A 14,068-nucleotide genomic window follows, 5' to 3' on the forward strand; every position below is an offset into this window, starting at 1 on the left:
CGGGAATCTGTCCCGGGGGCTCCCCCTCGACACTCCCGTTCCGTCTCTCACAGTTCAAACAGACGCGTCACTCTCCGGCTGGGGAGGCGTTCTGAACGATCACACTGCCTCGGGACTATGGTCCCAGCAGGAGATCAAATTGCATATCAATGTGCTAGAACTGAGAGCGGTCAGGTTGGTGTTCCAACGCTTCCTGGATCTGCTTCGTGGCCAAGTGGTTCGTCTAGAGATGGACAACCAAACGGCGATGACTTACATCCGGAAGCAGGGGGGAACGGTGTCTCCGTCGCTTCTCCAAGAGACGTGGCAGTTCCTCCTATGGTGCGACTCACACGATATCAGGGTGCTACCTGTTTATCTCCCGGGGGTAGACAACGTCCGTGCGGACGCTCTGTCTCGCCGGATCCTCGCTCCTCACGAGTGGAGGCTCGACCCGGGGATATTCGGGATTATCTCCCAATTATACGGGTCGTTCCAGGTGGATCTGTTTGCGTCTGGGGTGAACCACCAGACACCAACGTTCTGCTCCCGAGTCCCCGACCCGAGGTCGGTGGCACCGGACGCCTTCCAGCTAGATTGGACGGACAGAATTCTGTGGGCATTCCCCCCAGTACCTCTGATCCACAAGGTCCTATCTCAGCTCACCACTCAACCTGCGCGACTACTTGTGCTCCTGGCACCTCTTTGGTCGGCGCAGAGTTGGTTTCCAGTAATACTCAGGTTTCTGGCTCAGCCTCCTGTTCTATTACCTTTACGACCGGACCTACTATCCCAGAACGGGGCCCTCCACCCGAAATCCCAGGATTCAGTGGGTGGCTTGGCCACTGTCAGGAATCGCCTCCAGAAGAGCGGTATTCCTGCACGAGTTGCAGACACAATACTGGCTTCGCGGAGGGATTCGACAAACGTTCAGTACGAGGATAGATGGGCCTGCTATGCGCGCTGGTGTGTCGATAGAGGGATTGCAGATCCCTTTTCTGCAGATCTCGTAGCCGTGCTTGAGTTCCTCCAGTCGCGACTAGATGACGGCCTGGCCGCATCAACAGTCCGGGGGTACTCTACAGCTATCGCAGCTTTTCACGTCCCTGTCGACGGGGCACTTCTGGGTGCGCACCCATTAGTGCAGCGCTTTTTAGCAGGTGTGGACAGGATCCGACCGCCGGTACGGCGGATCAGTCCCCCTTGGGACTTGTCAATCATTCTTGATTGGCTGTCCGGTCCTTCCTTTCGGGATCTGTCGTCTCTCTCTCTTCAGCTGTTGAGCTGGAAGACGGCGTTCCTTGTGGCGATAACGTCCGGCAGACGGGTAGGCGACATTCATGCAATGTCAGCCGATCCCGAGTTAACTGTCTTCCACCGGGACAGGGTCAGTATTCGGCTGCCGGATTCTTACCGTCCTAAGGTCGCACACGCCTTCCACGTGACGGCTCCTATTGAGCTACCTGCTCTTTCACAGCCTTCCTCGTCGGGGACCACTGCAAGACATGCTCATGTCTTGGATGTCCGTAGGACACTCAAGGCCTATATCAGCAGAACTAAGGGTATCCGTAAGGATAATCAACTATTTTGCTGTTATGGCGGTAGGAAGGCTGGCTCACCTGCGAGCAAACAAACTATCTCCAGGTGGATAGTCTCTACTATCTGTACTTCGTACACCCTTCAAGGCAGGGACCCCCCTACCAAGTTGAAGGCTCATTCGGTTAGAGCAGTGGCTACATCACAAGCGTACGCCGCGGCTCTGCCCATTGAGGAGATCTGCTCCGCGGCTATTTGGAGCCAGCCGAGCACGTTCATCAAACATTACCAACTCGACAAACACTCAAGCGAGCGTGCTCGGTTTGGTCAGTCAGTTCTCCGAACTGGGCAAAGTTCTAATCTCTAGCCGATTGAGCCTTCGAGATTTTAGATCGCCCGGACCGGTTATACAACTGCTCAGTAACGGTCCGGATTATATCTTCTACGGTCGATAAATTATCCGTCCTTACTACTCGATAATACTCGTATTGCACAGCACTCCTCAGATCCTCGGAGACCCTCTGGCCTAGCTCAGCGCGGTTATAGTCTCTCGTGATCAACGCCCCTATATCACTCGTTCAAACAAGTGGGGGGGAGGGTGTTTTGAGTTCTCAAAATATGATCAGCCAAGAATAAAGGCTAATATCATAGCATATGGTCGACCACGCCCTGTCTCCAGCCCCCGCCTCTCGACGGTGGTGCCTCACGATAAGGTTGGTTCCATTTTATTGAACTCTCAGTTTATTCTCTGAATATTCAAAATACGATGTATTTATTTCGCTTGTTGCTGACGGATGCCACTTCCTAGATTATCTTTAGGAGTCTGTCTTGATGCAATAAGTGCCCCAAGGAGGATTTAATCTGAAAGAGAATTTTACAAACCTGTAGAGGTTGTGAATTCTCTGATGAAATCCTCCTTGGGGCACGGCCACCCACCTCCCCACATTCCGTCAGCATTAGACATATGGAAAGTGATTTGGGTGAGAGTTGCTTCCCTTGGCGTGACGCGCCGTAGAGGGTGAGGCACCGTAAGGGTGGTCGTATATCATACAAAAACGAAGTTTTTTGTGTGGTAACATTTTATTAAGGAAAATGGTTACAACTATGTCATGTAGATTTTCTTGAACCAGGAAAATGCAATAAGTGCCCCAAGGAGGATTTCATCAGAGAATTCACAACCTCTACAGGTTTGTAAAAGTTTCTGGCATGCCCAAGGGATGCAACTCTGCACAGCAAATCATGGCGCCTTAGACGACTGGGCCACCCATGCCCACCACTAACCCAGAATCCTAATGGGCCAGCTGAAGGTTCACCATGTTAAATAACACAACAGCAGAGCATTCTACTATTCCTTTCACAGTTGTGGACATGCTTCACTAAACACACCAACACAGATCACCTACCTTACTTGTTTTATCCCAGTGCACCTTGGGGACGTAGACATACTTAAGATGTTGCAAGTCCTTCTGGCACCTCTCACCATTACCACCCTCATTCACAAAGTCCAGCTCCTGGGCTAATGTCCCCTTCAGATCCTGGAAACATGCATAAAGGTACAATGATATAGCCATGGTGGCAAGTGGTCCTGTGTACAGCACACTGGTCACAAATCTGACAAAGTTAAGTGACATTTTCAAGAGTCGGTGAATGAGTGACAGTGTTCAGCAGCCTGACTCCTGTGAGTTTCTAGAGATCCAGGCCTGGCAAGAAACTTTGTTCAGAACATGACCCTGTTCCTGTTATTGGTGGTAGTAGTAGTAGTAGTAGTAGTAGTAGTAGTAGTAGTAGTACGATCATCTGAAAATACTTCTCATACTGTACACAGGGAGTTGAAACATAATATCTTTCTTATATTAATCAGTGTATTAAACATACTGTAATACCTTGCGAAGACCATGAAAAGAAATATATACAAGTATTTGTCACAGAGTGACGAAATATCCCCCGCCTGTACACCATAGTACCAAATATGAAGACAATCCAGCGATTAGTTCTTGAGATATTGTGGCAACACCGTTTTCCAACTCCAAAAACAGATTTGCCTCCTGTGACCTTGAAAATGGGGTCAAGGTCAACAAATCTGACAGGTGTATGCGGTGTCTGTATATACACTATAGTTCCAAATATGAAGACAATCCAGCGATTAGTTCTTGAGATATCGCGGCAACACCGTTTTCTAACTCCAAAAGCAGATTTGCCTGCTGTGACCTTGAAAATGGGATCAAGGTGACCAAAACCGACTGGTGTCTGCGGAGTCTGTATATACACCATAGTTCCAAATATGAAGACAATCCAGTGTTTAGTTCTTGAGATATCGCGGCAACACCGTTTTCCAACTCTAAAAGCAGATTTGTCTGCTGTGACCTTGAAAATGGGATCAAGGTCACCAAAACCGACTGGTGTCTGCGGAGTCTGTATATACACCATAGTTCCAAATATGAAGACATTCCAGAGATTAGTTCTTGAGATATTGCGGCAACACCGTTTTCCTACTCCAAAAGCAGATATGCCTGCTGTGACCTTGAAAATGGGGTCAAGGTCACCAAAACCGACTGGTGTCTGCGGAGTCTGTATATACACCATAGTTCCAAATATGAAGACAATCCAGTGTTTAGTTCTTGAGATATCGCGGCAACAAACAGGTGGGACGTACGGACGGACGTACGGACGGACGGACAGACGGACGTACGGACGGTCGTGAATACTATATCCCCCGCTTCGCGCTTTCGCGCGGCGGGGGATAATAATAAAGCATTCTCTCTGAATATTTCTTAATATAATTTGTAAGAAATTACTGTTGATATATAAACAATTTTACTCTTACAAAAATAACCAATATTCTAAAATGCTTTTATCATGATCTTAAGCTGAATCACTTCTGGGCCCGTTCCACAAAGCGATCTTAGCACTAAGATGATCGTAAGTCCCATACTTTAACATAGGTTTAAAATCATCGTAGCGCTAAGATCGCTTTGAGGAACGGGGCCCTGATCATTTATTATGTTACTAGGGTTACCTAGATATTGCTATCTTGTTTGTATGTTTTACACTACTCTGTGATATTCCGGCTTCATGATGGCAGCCTGTAAATAACTGAGTCCGGGCCAGACAAACCAGTTATTGATATTGAGCACCGACCAGTTATTGATATTGAGCACCGACCCAGGCCATCGGGGTGAGGACATGCAATAATCCAAGTTCCCTAGCTTGATCACCCGATCTGTTAAATCGCCTCTTACAACCATCATAGGTTGTTGGGGAACAATTCTAACCAGGAGTCCCATGACGGAGATATTGAAACCAACATAATATGCTCTCCACATGTCTGTGCTAGCTAGTTACCTGAATGACCCAGGCGAAGCCAAACTTTGGGTGAATCCAGCCAATCAGGTGCAACAGGATCTCACATGTTCGAATATCCCCACTGAAGCGGTCACGGAGGTCTATATACTGCACCTGGAAAATCACAATGGTATTGCAATGAATACATCATTCTGACTACAATGTGAAGTTCGTCTTGGGTCTGTTTTAAATATTAAGTCTAATAATGAGCATTAAAGAATAAATGCAATGTGTTTATACTTACCTGACACAACACAATACTTTAGATCCCTACCTTTACAGACAGTATTGGAAAAGACAGACAGTTGAACCCTGTTGAATAACCACAGGCCTAAGAATTCCAAATGGGAGCACTCTCCACTTAAAGTGCCGGTCCCGTGAGAAGAGCCGGAGGAGCTGCATGGATGGTCGAGGCGGGATGTCGGCAACTAACTGGTTATGTGGCAGGAGAATCCTCATCGGCATCAAGGACCATAGGTCCATCTATGGGAATATGTCTTGTCCTGGCGAAGTGCAGGGCTGATGATCATTAACCTCAGTGGCATGTCCGCTGGGATCAGGGGTCGAACTGGAGGCACTTCAACAAAGTCAGGAATGAAGTCATCATCAAAGAAACGGCGATCTCGGTGGCAAAAGTGATCGAAGCAAGGCGGCAGACTGGGGCCTCGTGCCTGGTGGTGAAGTCATACCCTGGTGCTAGTCTCTGGAGGAGCGAGGCGCATCAGAGGTCCCGAGATACCAGTGTTGGAGGAGGTGTGGCAATGGTCAGGCCACTGTCTACATGCTGGCGACCATAGGAAACTGCTGGTGATGGCTCTAGAGGGAGACGTCAGGGCGGCCTTCAGGCTATCTCGATCGGCAACAGGATCCAGTAGACAGGCAGTAGGAATTTCTCAGAAGGGGCACAGGAGAGGTGATCAGGAGACTCAGGGTGCTGACAACCTTTCCCAGTCAGAGAGGTGAGTTCTGGCAACCCACAGCTTACAGAACTTGTGGGAGGTGTCATGGCAGTCTTCAGGGGCTTTCGATCGGGAACAGGATCCAGCAGGCCGGTGGGATGACATCTCAGAAGAGGCACATGGTGTCACCCGAGTAGCAATCCTCTGAGGCAATGGCACCAATGTGGAGGTATTCATTGAGGTTGTCGTGGGTAGTAAAGGTAATGTCTCTGACAGAGGAGAATACAAAATGGCAACCTTGGCGCGAAAAATATGCTTAGGTACATGGTTGACGTTTTCCGTGAAACTAACAGCAAAAAGCAGAAATATACCACCTAGAAGCAGAATATATGTCTGAAGAAATATATACTCAAGGAAAACCATTGAAACCCCTGTCAGGAAACGACCTAAAAGTATCAGAGGAAATCTTAGTTCACTGTAAGGTAGTCTGTCGTGTAGGCAGACAGAGCAGAATAATAGGGAGTACGGGCCGAGGTGGGTAACTCTGGAGTAACAGGGTAAGGGCTATAGTGTTTCAACTGTCTCTCTGTTCCAGTACGGTCTGTTTGTAAAGGTAGAGAAGCTAAAGAACTGTGCAGCATCAGGTACAGTAAAACTTAATATTTAATATAGTATATTAACATTACTTAGAAATGACTACTTGACAATTATATTTGGTACCAAGTCTGATAATGCAAATGTAATGCACACAGTGCTGAGAAAACAAACAATATTACTTCAATGTTAATCATGTAAATAACAATTCTAAAACAGTTAATATTTTTTAATCTTATTCCACACCCTCTATACACTCCCTAAAACACGACTGTGCCATGCTGACAGCCTGAATAAACAAACATTGTCTGCCTGCACCATGTGCACAAGCCATGCCTAGTAAAGTCCGTGATTTGGGAAACACAAATTCCGAAACAAAATTATGAGCTAATTTACTTTTTGAGTCAAGCCTATATTTAGAACCGTTATATTACATCTAAAACATTATTTAATTTTTTTTAAATCTCTAAATGCTTACTGGTACTCATTTTGGGAAAAACCCAACAGAGTGATGAATAGATAGGTAAAAAATATTGGTTACCAATGAAAAATGTAATAACCCAATTAAAATAGAAACCTTCGAGTAAAAACTCAATTGCTCAAAAAGTTATCTGGAGCTCTGGATGAACTGCACATGCTCTCCTTTTCGTAGTAAATGCACCACAACACATGCACTACACCGCGTTCTGTGACTTTATCCACTAGTCAGAAGCCGGAGTTCATTAAAATTATGTTCAGTCTCAAAAGCATGGTAAGCTCAGGTAAATAATAGCAGGGGTAGAAACTAACAGTTTTAGTCCAGTAGTCCTTATAAGTATAACACATAACAAAACGCATATAAATGGCAAATTTCTACTACCGGTAGTCCTTATAATACCTTAACTATTGGGCACTTTTGCAAGGACTACAAGACTAGTGCTAATTTCCAATGCTGAATAGCCCACATAACATTACTAAATTCTACTAAAAATTATGCTAAGAGCCAAGTTCAGGGTAGCAGTCGCAAGGGTTTTGGCACAGACAGAACACATGAAGCTACAACTGCCTTCCAACCTTCCAACCCTGTTGCTGACTGCAGAGATAATACAGATCCAAAGTTCAGCCCAGAGTTCAGTCATCCTGAACCTTGCATGATCTCAACCCTTGCCTAGCACACACAGTGAACATGCCCCTATACACTGAATACATGGTAACTACTCCATCGTGTGGTTTACCTTCACAGCTACCCTTTCTCCCTCATGGGTGACAGCACGATGGACTTGAGCGAGACTGGCAGCAGCGATTGGTTCCTCCTCAAACTCAGAGAACATTTCCTTTGGAGTCTTTCCAAAATCTTCTAAAAATAGTTGTTGGACCTGTAGTTGGGATACAGTGAGTTCATAAACATAGTAAAACACAACAGAGGTCAAACCAAAATACAAAAATGATCGGAATAATTCTTACACATGAATGAGTTTAGTTTAACACCACTTTGAACAGTATCTCAGTTATATCACGTCACGCAGCTTCATGTAGCATGTGTAGCAGTGAGTGAGTGAGTGAGTCGGCTTGATGTGGGAGGAAAGCCGGAAGTGATGCAGGTCTCTGACGCTTAACATTTTGGTGAAAACCACAAGCACGAGTATGGTGCTGACAAACCTAGAAACATAATCGGGACAAACCTGGACTCGAACCCATGATTAATGTTTCTGGCTTGCCCAAGGTACGTAACTCTGCACTTATACTTATAGGAGGAGAGCCTGAAGGGATGCAGATGCTTACCACATCAGTGAAGTGAAACCAACAAGAATGAGTATGGTGGTGACAAACCTAGAAATGTGGGTAAACCTGATTTGAACCCAGAATCTTAGATTTCCGGTCAGCGTAAGAGATGCAATACTGCAGGGCATGATCTAGTGAGTGAGTGATATCTTAAAGTCACATCGGCAGTATTTCAGCTACATTGTGACTATGAAAGGTTGTACATAGTAAATAAATACAATAACTACACTTATCACCAATTTGATGGCTTAATTAGAATGTTCACACTGAGATAGAATTTTGATCATCTACCCACATCAACGATATGTCGTCATTCTCATTCCTCTTCCAGACTATCACCTACCTCATGTGGTCCACGTGCCAGCGCCTTATCTTGCAGAGCAACCAACACATCAACATATTCTCGAGGTAGGATGTGGTTCAGAGATACAAGACCCTGTCCAAGTTTTATATACAACCCTCCATTCTGCAAGCAGCCAAGCAACATCCTCTCAGCTGCCCGCCGATGACATCCTTTGATCGTTCGATCATATTCCTCTCCATCCTCATCAAGGTTCCATAGAGACCATTTGTAGTCCAGAGAGATTAAAGTACCAATCACTAGAGACCTAAAATCACACATGATCATACTTATAAATATTTACTGCTAAAACATTTGTCATGTTCACCGGATCTGACCTGATACATGTTACAATATGAGATTGAGTCTTGCTAAGCTTTGTTCCGGGTTAGAATTGGTCAACTTTTGCTTGTCGTACTAAAGTACTAAGTACTAAGTCAGCTAAACAGATTGGGTGCACAGGCCATTATAAAGCTGGAACATTGATGAGTGTTTAACAACATACAAACATATAATGTACACTCACAAGTCTGAAAAATTATCCGTAAGGTTCACTCGGAATTTTCAGACACGAGCCCTTTATGTGAAAATTCCAAATATTCCAGAGGTACACCCACACTTGCCCATATAGCACAATGTTAAAATGCCCCATTGTATTTGAAATGTGGGCCTTTTTTCAAATTTAGGGGCTAGAAGCACAAGGCCCCATCCTAGAATTATCCCTGGGGTCACCCCAGTATGTTCAACAATGGAGCCCTAGTGCAGACTCAGAGGTTAAATAGGTCCCCTTTCCATCTCATATAAGTCAGATGTTTTACTGTTCCATCTCTGCTTGAAGACACCTCCATTGGCGTGGACTTTCTAATCAGCATGATCAGCCAAAACAGTGCCAAGGCTTCTAAATTCTCAGTAGTAAACAAGTTTAATCCAGGAAATTTGAATGTGAGTGAGTATGGTTTTACGCCGCATTTAACAATACTCCAGCAATATTATGGCGGGGGACACCAGAAATGGGCTTCACACATTGTACCCATGTCGGGAATCAAAACTGGCTCTTTGGTGTGATGAGCGAACGTTTTAACCACTAGCCTACCCAACCGTCCCTTTGAATGTGAAAAAAGCCATGCTGTATTACATCGTCTTGGATGTTTTACACATCCTATCATCTTGAGTTTCAATGGAATGTACAGGTTTATAGTTTCTGTGGCGTTTTTCTTCATGTTCTTTGGCAGTGATCAAATTTCCCTGTCAAGGTGGTTACGAATCAAAACTGAAAAACTGTTTATAGAAGGTAAGATGAAATGGGGTTTAACGCCGCGTCCAAGATTTTTGCACTTATATAACGACGTGCATGCACGTTTATGTATAGTGATGTGCATGCATGTGTGTGTTTGTGGCTGCTTGTACTAACTAGCAGTTTAACATGAACATCCCACTTAGACTCCAAGCCAACCAGTCCTTGTTTTGGACCCTTGTTGCCAAGCGCCAGAAAGGGTAAAACAAGTACCATCTTTTAACGTCTTTTCATATGACGGGGCTGGGAATGGAACCCCAGACCTTCCGCTCTATGGACGGACGCTCTACCACAAGAGAATTCTTAATAGAAAACAGACATCTCATGCAGAGAGGTACCGTTTCAGAAATTATCTAATTTTAATTATAGGTCCCCTCCACTCAGTTATTTTTTATATTATAAGTCGACTAAACTTTTAGAAAGGTGCTGAATGTTCACTGGGCATTGAAGATTTCATACCAACAAAAGATAAACATAATATTAATAACATGCAACTTAACTCCAGAATCGCCTAAATCCACCAATTGTGACCCGTATTTTCCTCCGGTCTTTCTCCTCCAAATATGCATAATATGTTCCACTCGCTCCTGAACTGATTCCAAGAGTCAATAAAAAACGTTTTGGCCATTTACGTACTTTTGTAGAAGTGCTAGAAATATTGCTTTTATGACGGAATGGTTTCAAAGATTGCCATAGTGATACTCTAGGATATTTTCTGCACAGGCATCTGTTCGTCACTATGCTTGGTTGTGAATGTAGTTGGCTGTGAAATTGATGACCTAGTTTTCTGCTGATGGGCATCAGCCATCTTGAACATACAGAGGTTGATCTTAGGCTTGTTGCTGCATATGACAGCATGACAGGGATGTTGGAAGCAAAGGTAGTTCTGGACAACATGGCGTTCCTTCCTGCTTCTCCTTACTTTGCATCGTAGGCCATCAATCTGAAAACAATTATATGAACAAACAGTCATAGCGAGTAATAACACAGTACCTATACCTTGTTTCCTTTAAGAAGGGTTTTAATTTATTACTCACCCATGAAGAGAAGACCCGTCTAATATCAATACACATTTATAAAACAAATACAAATTTTGTGTTCGCTGTGCCTTAACCTTGGTATAATTGAAAATATCTGGATATTTTTATATAGTATGGTGTAGTTTTCTATCAGGAATAAATGTGCAAAATATTTCTTCAATTGGCCTTTGTTTAATGAAGCACTGACAGTCAGAAATCGTCCACCCTCTTCACAGAGCCTTATGTCCAAACAATTCAGCAGGCTAAAAGTTCAACAGTGTTATATAACACCAAGTATGGATGCGACTATATTTTGTCATGGTCATTCCAAAGGTGGCATCAGTATCACGGTGCAACTGTACTCCACATCTACTCTTCTCCGAGATGGATAATCTACTCCTGATAGACACTACTATTTTGCATACCCTAAGAATGTATCGCAAAACCTGCAATATTATTGACATATTTTACTTGAATTTTCAAGTTGTTTTTTTATAGTTGCCTATGATCTTTCGCAGGACACAGGAACAAATATGATATACAGAAATTATACAAATACTCACTTTTGCATTAAAAGGTTCAGAGATTCACTAATAAACAAAACCTTATGTCATTTAGCATATCACACTGCATCTATTAACACCCTTGGACTTTGTGTTGCAAATGAGAGTAACCCTCTTTGCAAAAGGGGGAGGATAATAAAAATATTGTCCATATGTCAACTGATGCAATCGCATGTCGTGAAATTTTTGTGCTCCGAAAATGCCTAAATGGATTAGCTAGATGCTAATTACAATCAATTTTATAACAGATAAACAATCTGCCGCCCATATGAAATCACGCAGTCAACATGACATGATGCAATGGTCCCTCATCAGGTTTCCCTAACCTACACTCAACGAAGAGTGAAGCTCTGAATGAAGATGTTCCAAACTTGGTAAGGCTAATGTGAACATGTTTTTAAAATCGGCATCTTATAATCATCTCATAGAAAGTTTACCTTATTGCCAGGTTACACCTTGAGTAAGTCGAATCATGAGCTACAAATGTTGCATTCATATGTCCCCCTTATATCAGTTTGTTGTTTAACACCGAACTCAGCAATATTCCAGTTATATGACGGCGGTCTGTAAATAATCGAGTCTGGACCAGACAATCCAGTGATTGATATCTTGAGCATCGATTCACGCAATTGGGATCGATGACATGCATCAACCAAGTCAGCAAGCCTGACCACCCGATCACTTTAGTTTGCCTTTAACGACAAGCATAGTCACCTTTTACGGCAAGCATGGGTTGCTGAAGACCTATTCTACCCAGAATCTTCACGGGTCTCATATTAAGGGTGTAATGCTTGATCAAGCTAATAATGCAACATAATTGTCCATGAGTGAATGAGTGTAGCCTTACCCTGCTTTCAGGAATATTCCATCAATATATCATGGGGAAACATCAGAAACGAGCTCCACACATACCCAAGTGGTGTATCATGCCCAGGTGCTCGACATTACGAGCGAGAATAGCTCCAAGCACATGTCAAACCATTCAAGATGATAGTCCAAAATAAGCAAGTTTTGAATCCACAAAGAAAAAGCTGATACTAGAGCTGGGACGAGACCAAATTCACTACCAGGGTACCCACCCCTCTATTATCCGACACTACCCGAGGTACAAAATGTCCGATTGGGATTAGTTTGACCATAGCCAAGGACAGAATGTATGTGGATACATGTATAAAACAATCTGGTCATGCATACACTGATGTTGACTGAAGTTTTATCTTTATTCAAACATAAAAATCAGAAGGAATGGATGCATAGTCAGAAAGAAATCTGAACATTAGGACTTGTAGTGTAACCATATAGATCTAGTGTCCTAGATCATTTTTGTCATTAAACATCATATTACGTGACTAACCATGGGTCTGGGTAGTACTGTGGGTACCCAGATCCTTCTAAGAACCCACCCAAGTCGAGTAGCTGAGTTATGGTTCATATATCACATTCATTAATGTTCATTCTCATACATTACAACGCTGACTGATTAATATGGATATCAGAATGAAATCAAAATGACACTTTGACAGGCCAAACAAAATGACAGAAAATGTCTGATATCACATTCACTATCAGTACTACTCATTGTCACTAATTATAAAAAGTTAACCGATAAATACTAATACAGGATGACAAATAATAAAGCATGAATGTATTTCATCATGCAAAGACACCGACGTCAATATGAAACAAACTGACATGTCTTTTTCCCAGCATCATATTGTCAAAATGAATCAATGCCCTTGACCACTTCTCATTTTTTCTCAGATTTAGATTGTATGTCAGTACTCGAGACCTTTGCTTACGACACGAGTCCGTCTAGTTTCTAAACTCGACCGGTTAGAGTAGGCCCACCCGAATACCCTTCATAAGGTCAGTGTCCTATCGAAAAGGCCTCAGTGTTCTGTACTCAAAACAATGTCATTTGCAACCAGGAACTGACGTTATGCACTCTTCCTTTTACTTATGAAATGATCAATTAAATGTGCTAACTTAATGTCAAGCACTGTATAGCAAATGGAACCACGTACCAACTGTGGACACGGGCTACAACACCGTCTTCTCATAACGCAACATTGTCGTGTTTATCTTCCCACCAAGCGTTGGTCGCTGTGAACTCTAGCGGGTAATACAAAAGACGGAGTTAGCTGTCATTGAAAACCTGGATCAGGCGTTTCTAAAACGAACTACGAGTAACTATAGTCCCGTGTGTCTAATAATTGTCCAAACTAAATCGTTGAATTAATTTTCTTCCCTATTTTATTGAGTAAACATCAGGTAGACCTGTTCAGAACAAAATCTTATTAATCCTGAAGTTGCTTGTTTGTTTGTTGTTCAACGCCGCACTCATCAATAGTCCAGCTATATGACGGCGGTCTGTAAAAATAAACCGAGTCTGGACCAGACAATCCAGTGATTGATATCATGAGCATCGATCAAACGTAATTGATATACGATGACATGCAACAACAAAGTCAGCGAGTCTGTTATCACATCAGCCTTCGTTTCTAATCAAAGTGCGGCATAATCACATTGTACCTTTCACAAAATATGGACCCATGAAGGCGACTATGCTTGTCGTAAGGGGCGACTAACGGGATCGGGTGGTTAAACCCAACTCACTCACTCACTCACTCACTCACTCTGAAGTGTGTAACTTCCTTGTCTTCGAAGTATTCACATTGTTTAATTGATATGATAAATGCCATTACATATCACATCGTAAATAAGGCTAATAATGACTTTCA

General features: G+C 43.3%; 1 protein-coding gene across 1 annotated transcript in view; it reads right to left on the reverse strand.

The window, feature by feature from the left end:
• LOC139454335 (uncharacterized aarF domain-containing protein kinase 5-like) overlaps nucleotides 1-13,438 on the reverse strand; it is a 28,980-nt gene extending 15,542 nt beyond the window's left edge. The window contains exons 1-6 of the mRNA XM_071235965.1: nucleotides 13,352-13,438; nucleotides 10,247-10,688; nucleotides 8,455-8,721; nucleotides 7,565-7,705; nucleotides 4,858-4,971; nucleotides 2,919-3,050 (exon numbers count right to left, since the gene is read on the reverse strand). Coding sequence (XP_071092066.1) covers nucleotides 2,919-3,050; nucleotides 4,858-4,971; nucleotides 7,565-7,705; nucleotides 8,455-8,721; nucleotides 10,247-10,642 — 1,050 coding nt within the window. The 5' untranslated portion in view covers nucleotides 10,643-10,688; nucleotides 13,352-13,438. The remainder of the gene's footprint in view (nucleotides 1-2,918; nucleotides 3,051-4,857; nucleotides 4,972-7,564; nucleotides 7,706-8,454; nucleotides 8,722-10,246; nucleotides 10,689-13,351) is intronic.
• Between the last annotated feature and the right edge of the window lie 630 nt (nucleotides 13,439-14,068).

This window comes from Haliotis cracherodii, unplaced genomic scaffold, assembly GCF_022045235.1.
Source record: "Haliotis cracherodii isolate W230 unplaced genomic scaffold, xgHalCrac1.p SCAF_10, whole genome shotgun sequence".
In the NCBI taxonomy this organism is placed as follows: domain Eukaryota; kingdom Metazoa; phylum Mollusca; class Gastropoda; order Lepetellida; family Haliotidae; genus Haliotis; species Haliotis cracherodii.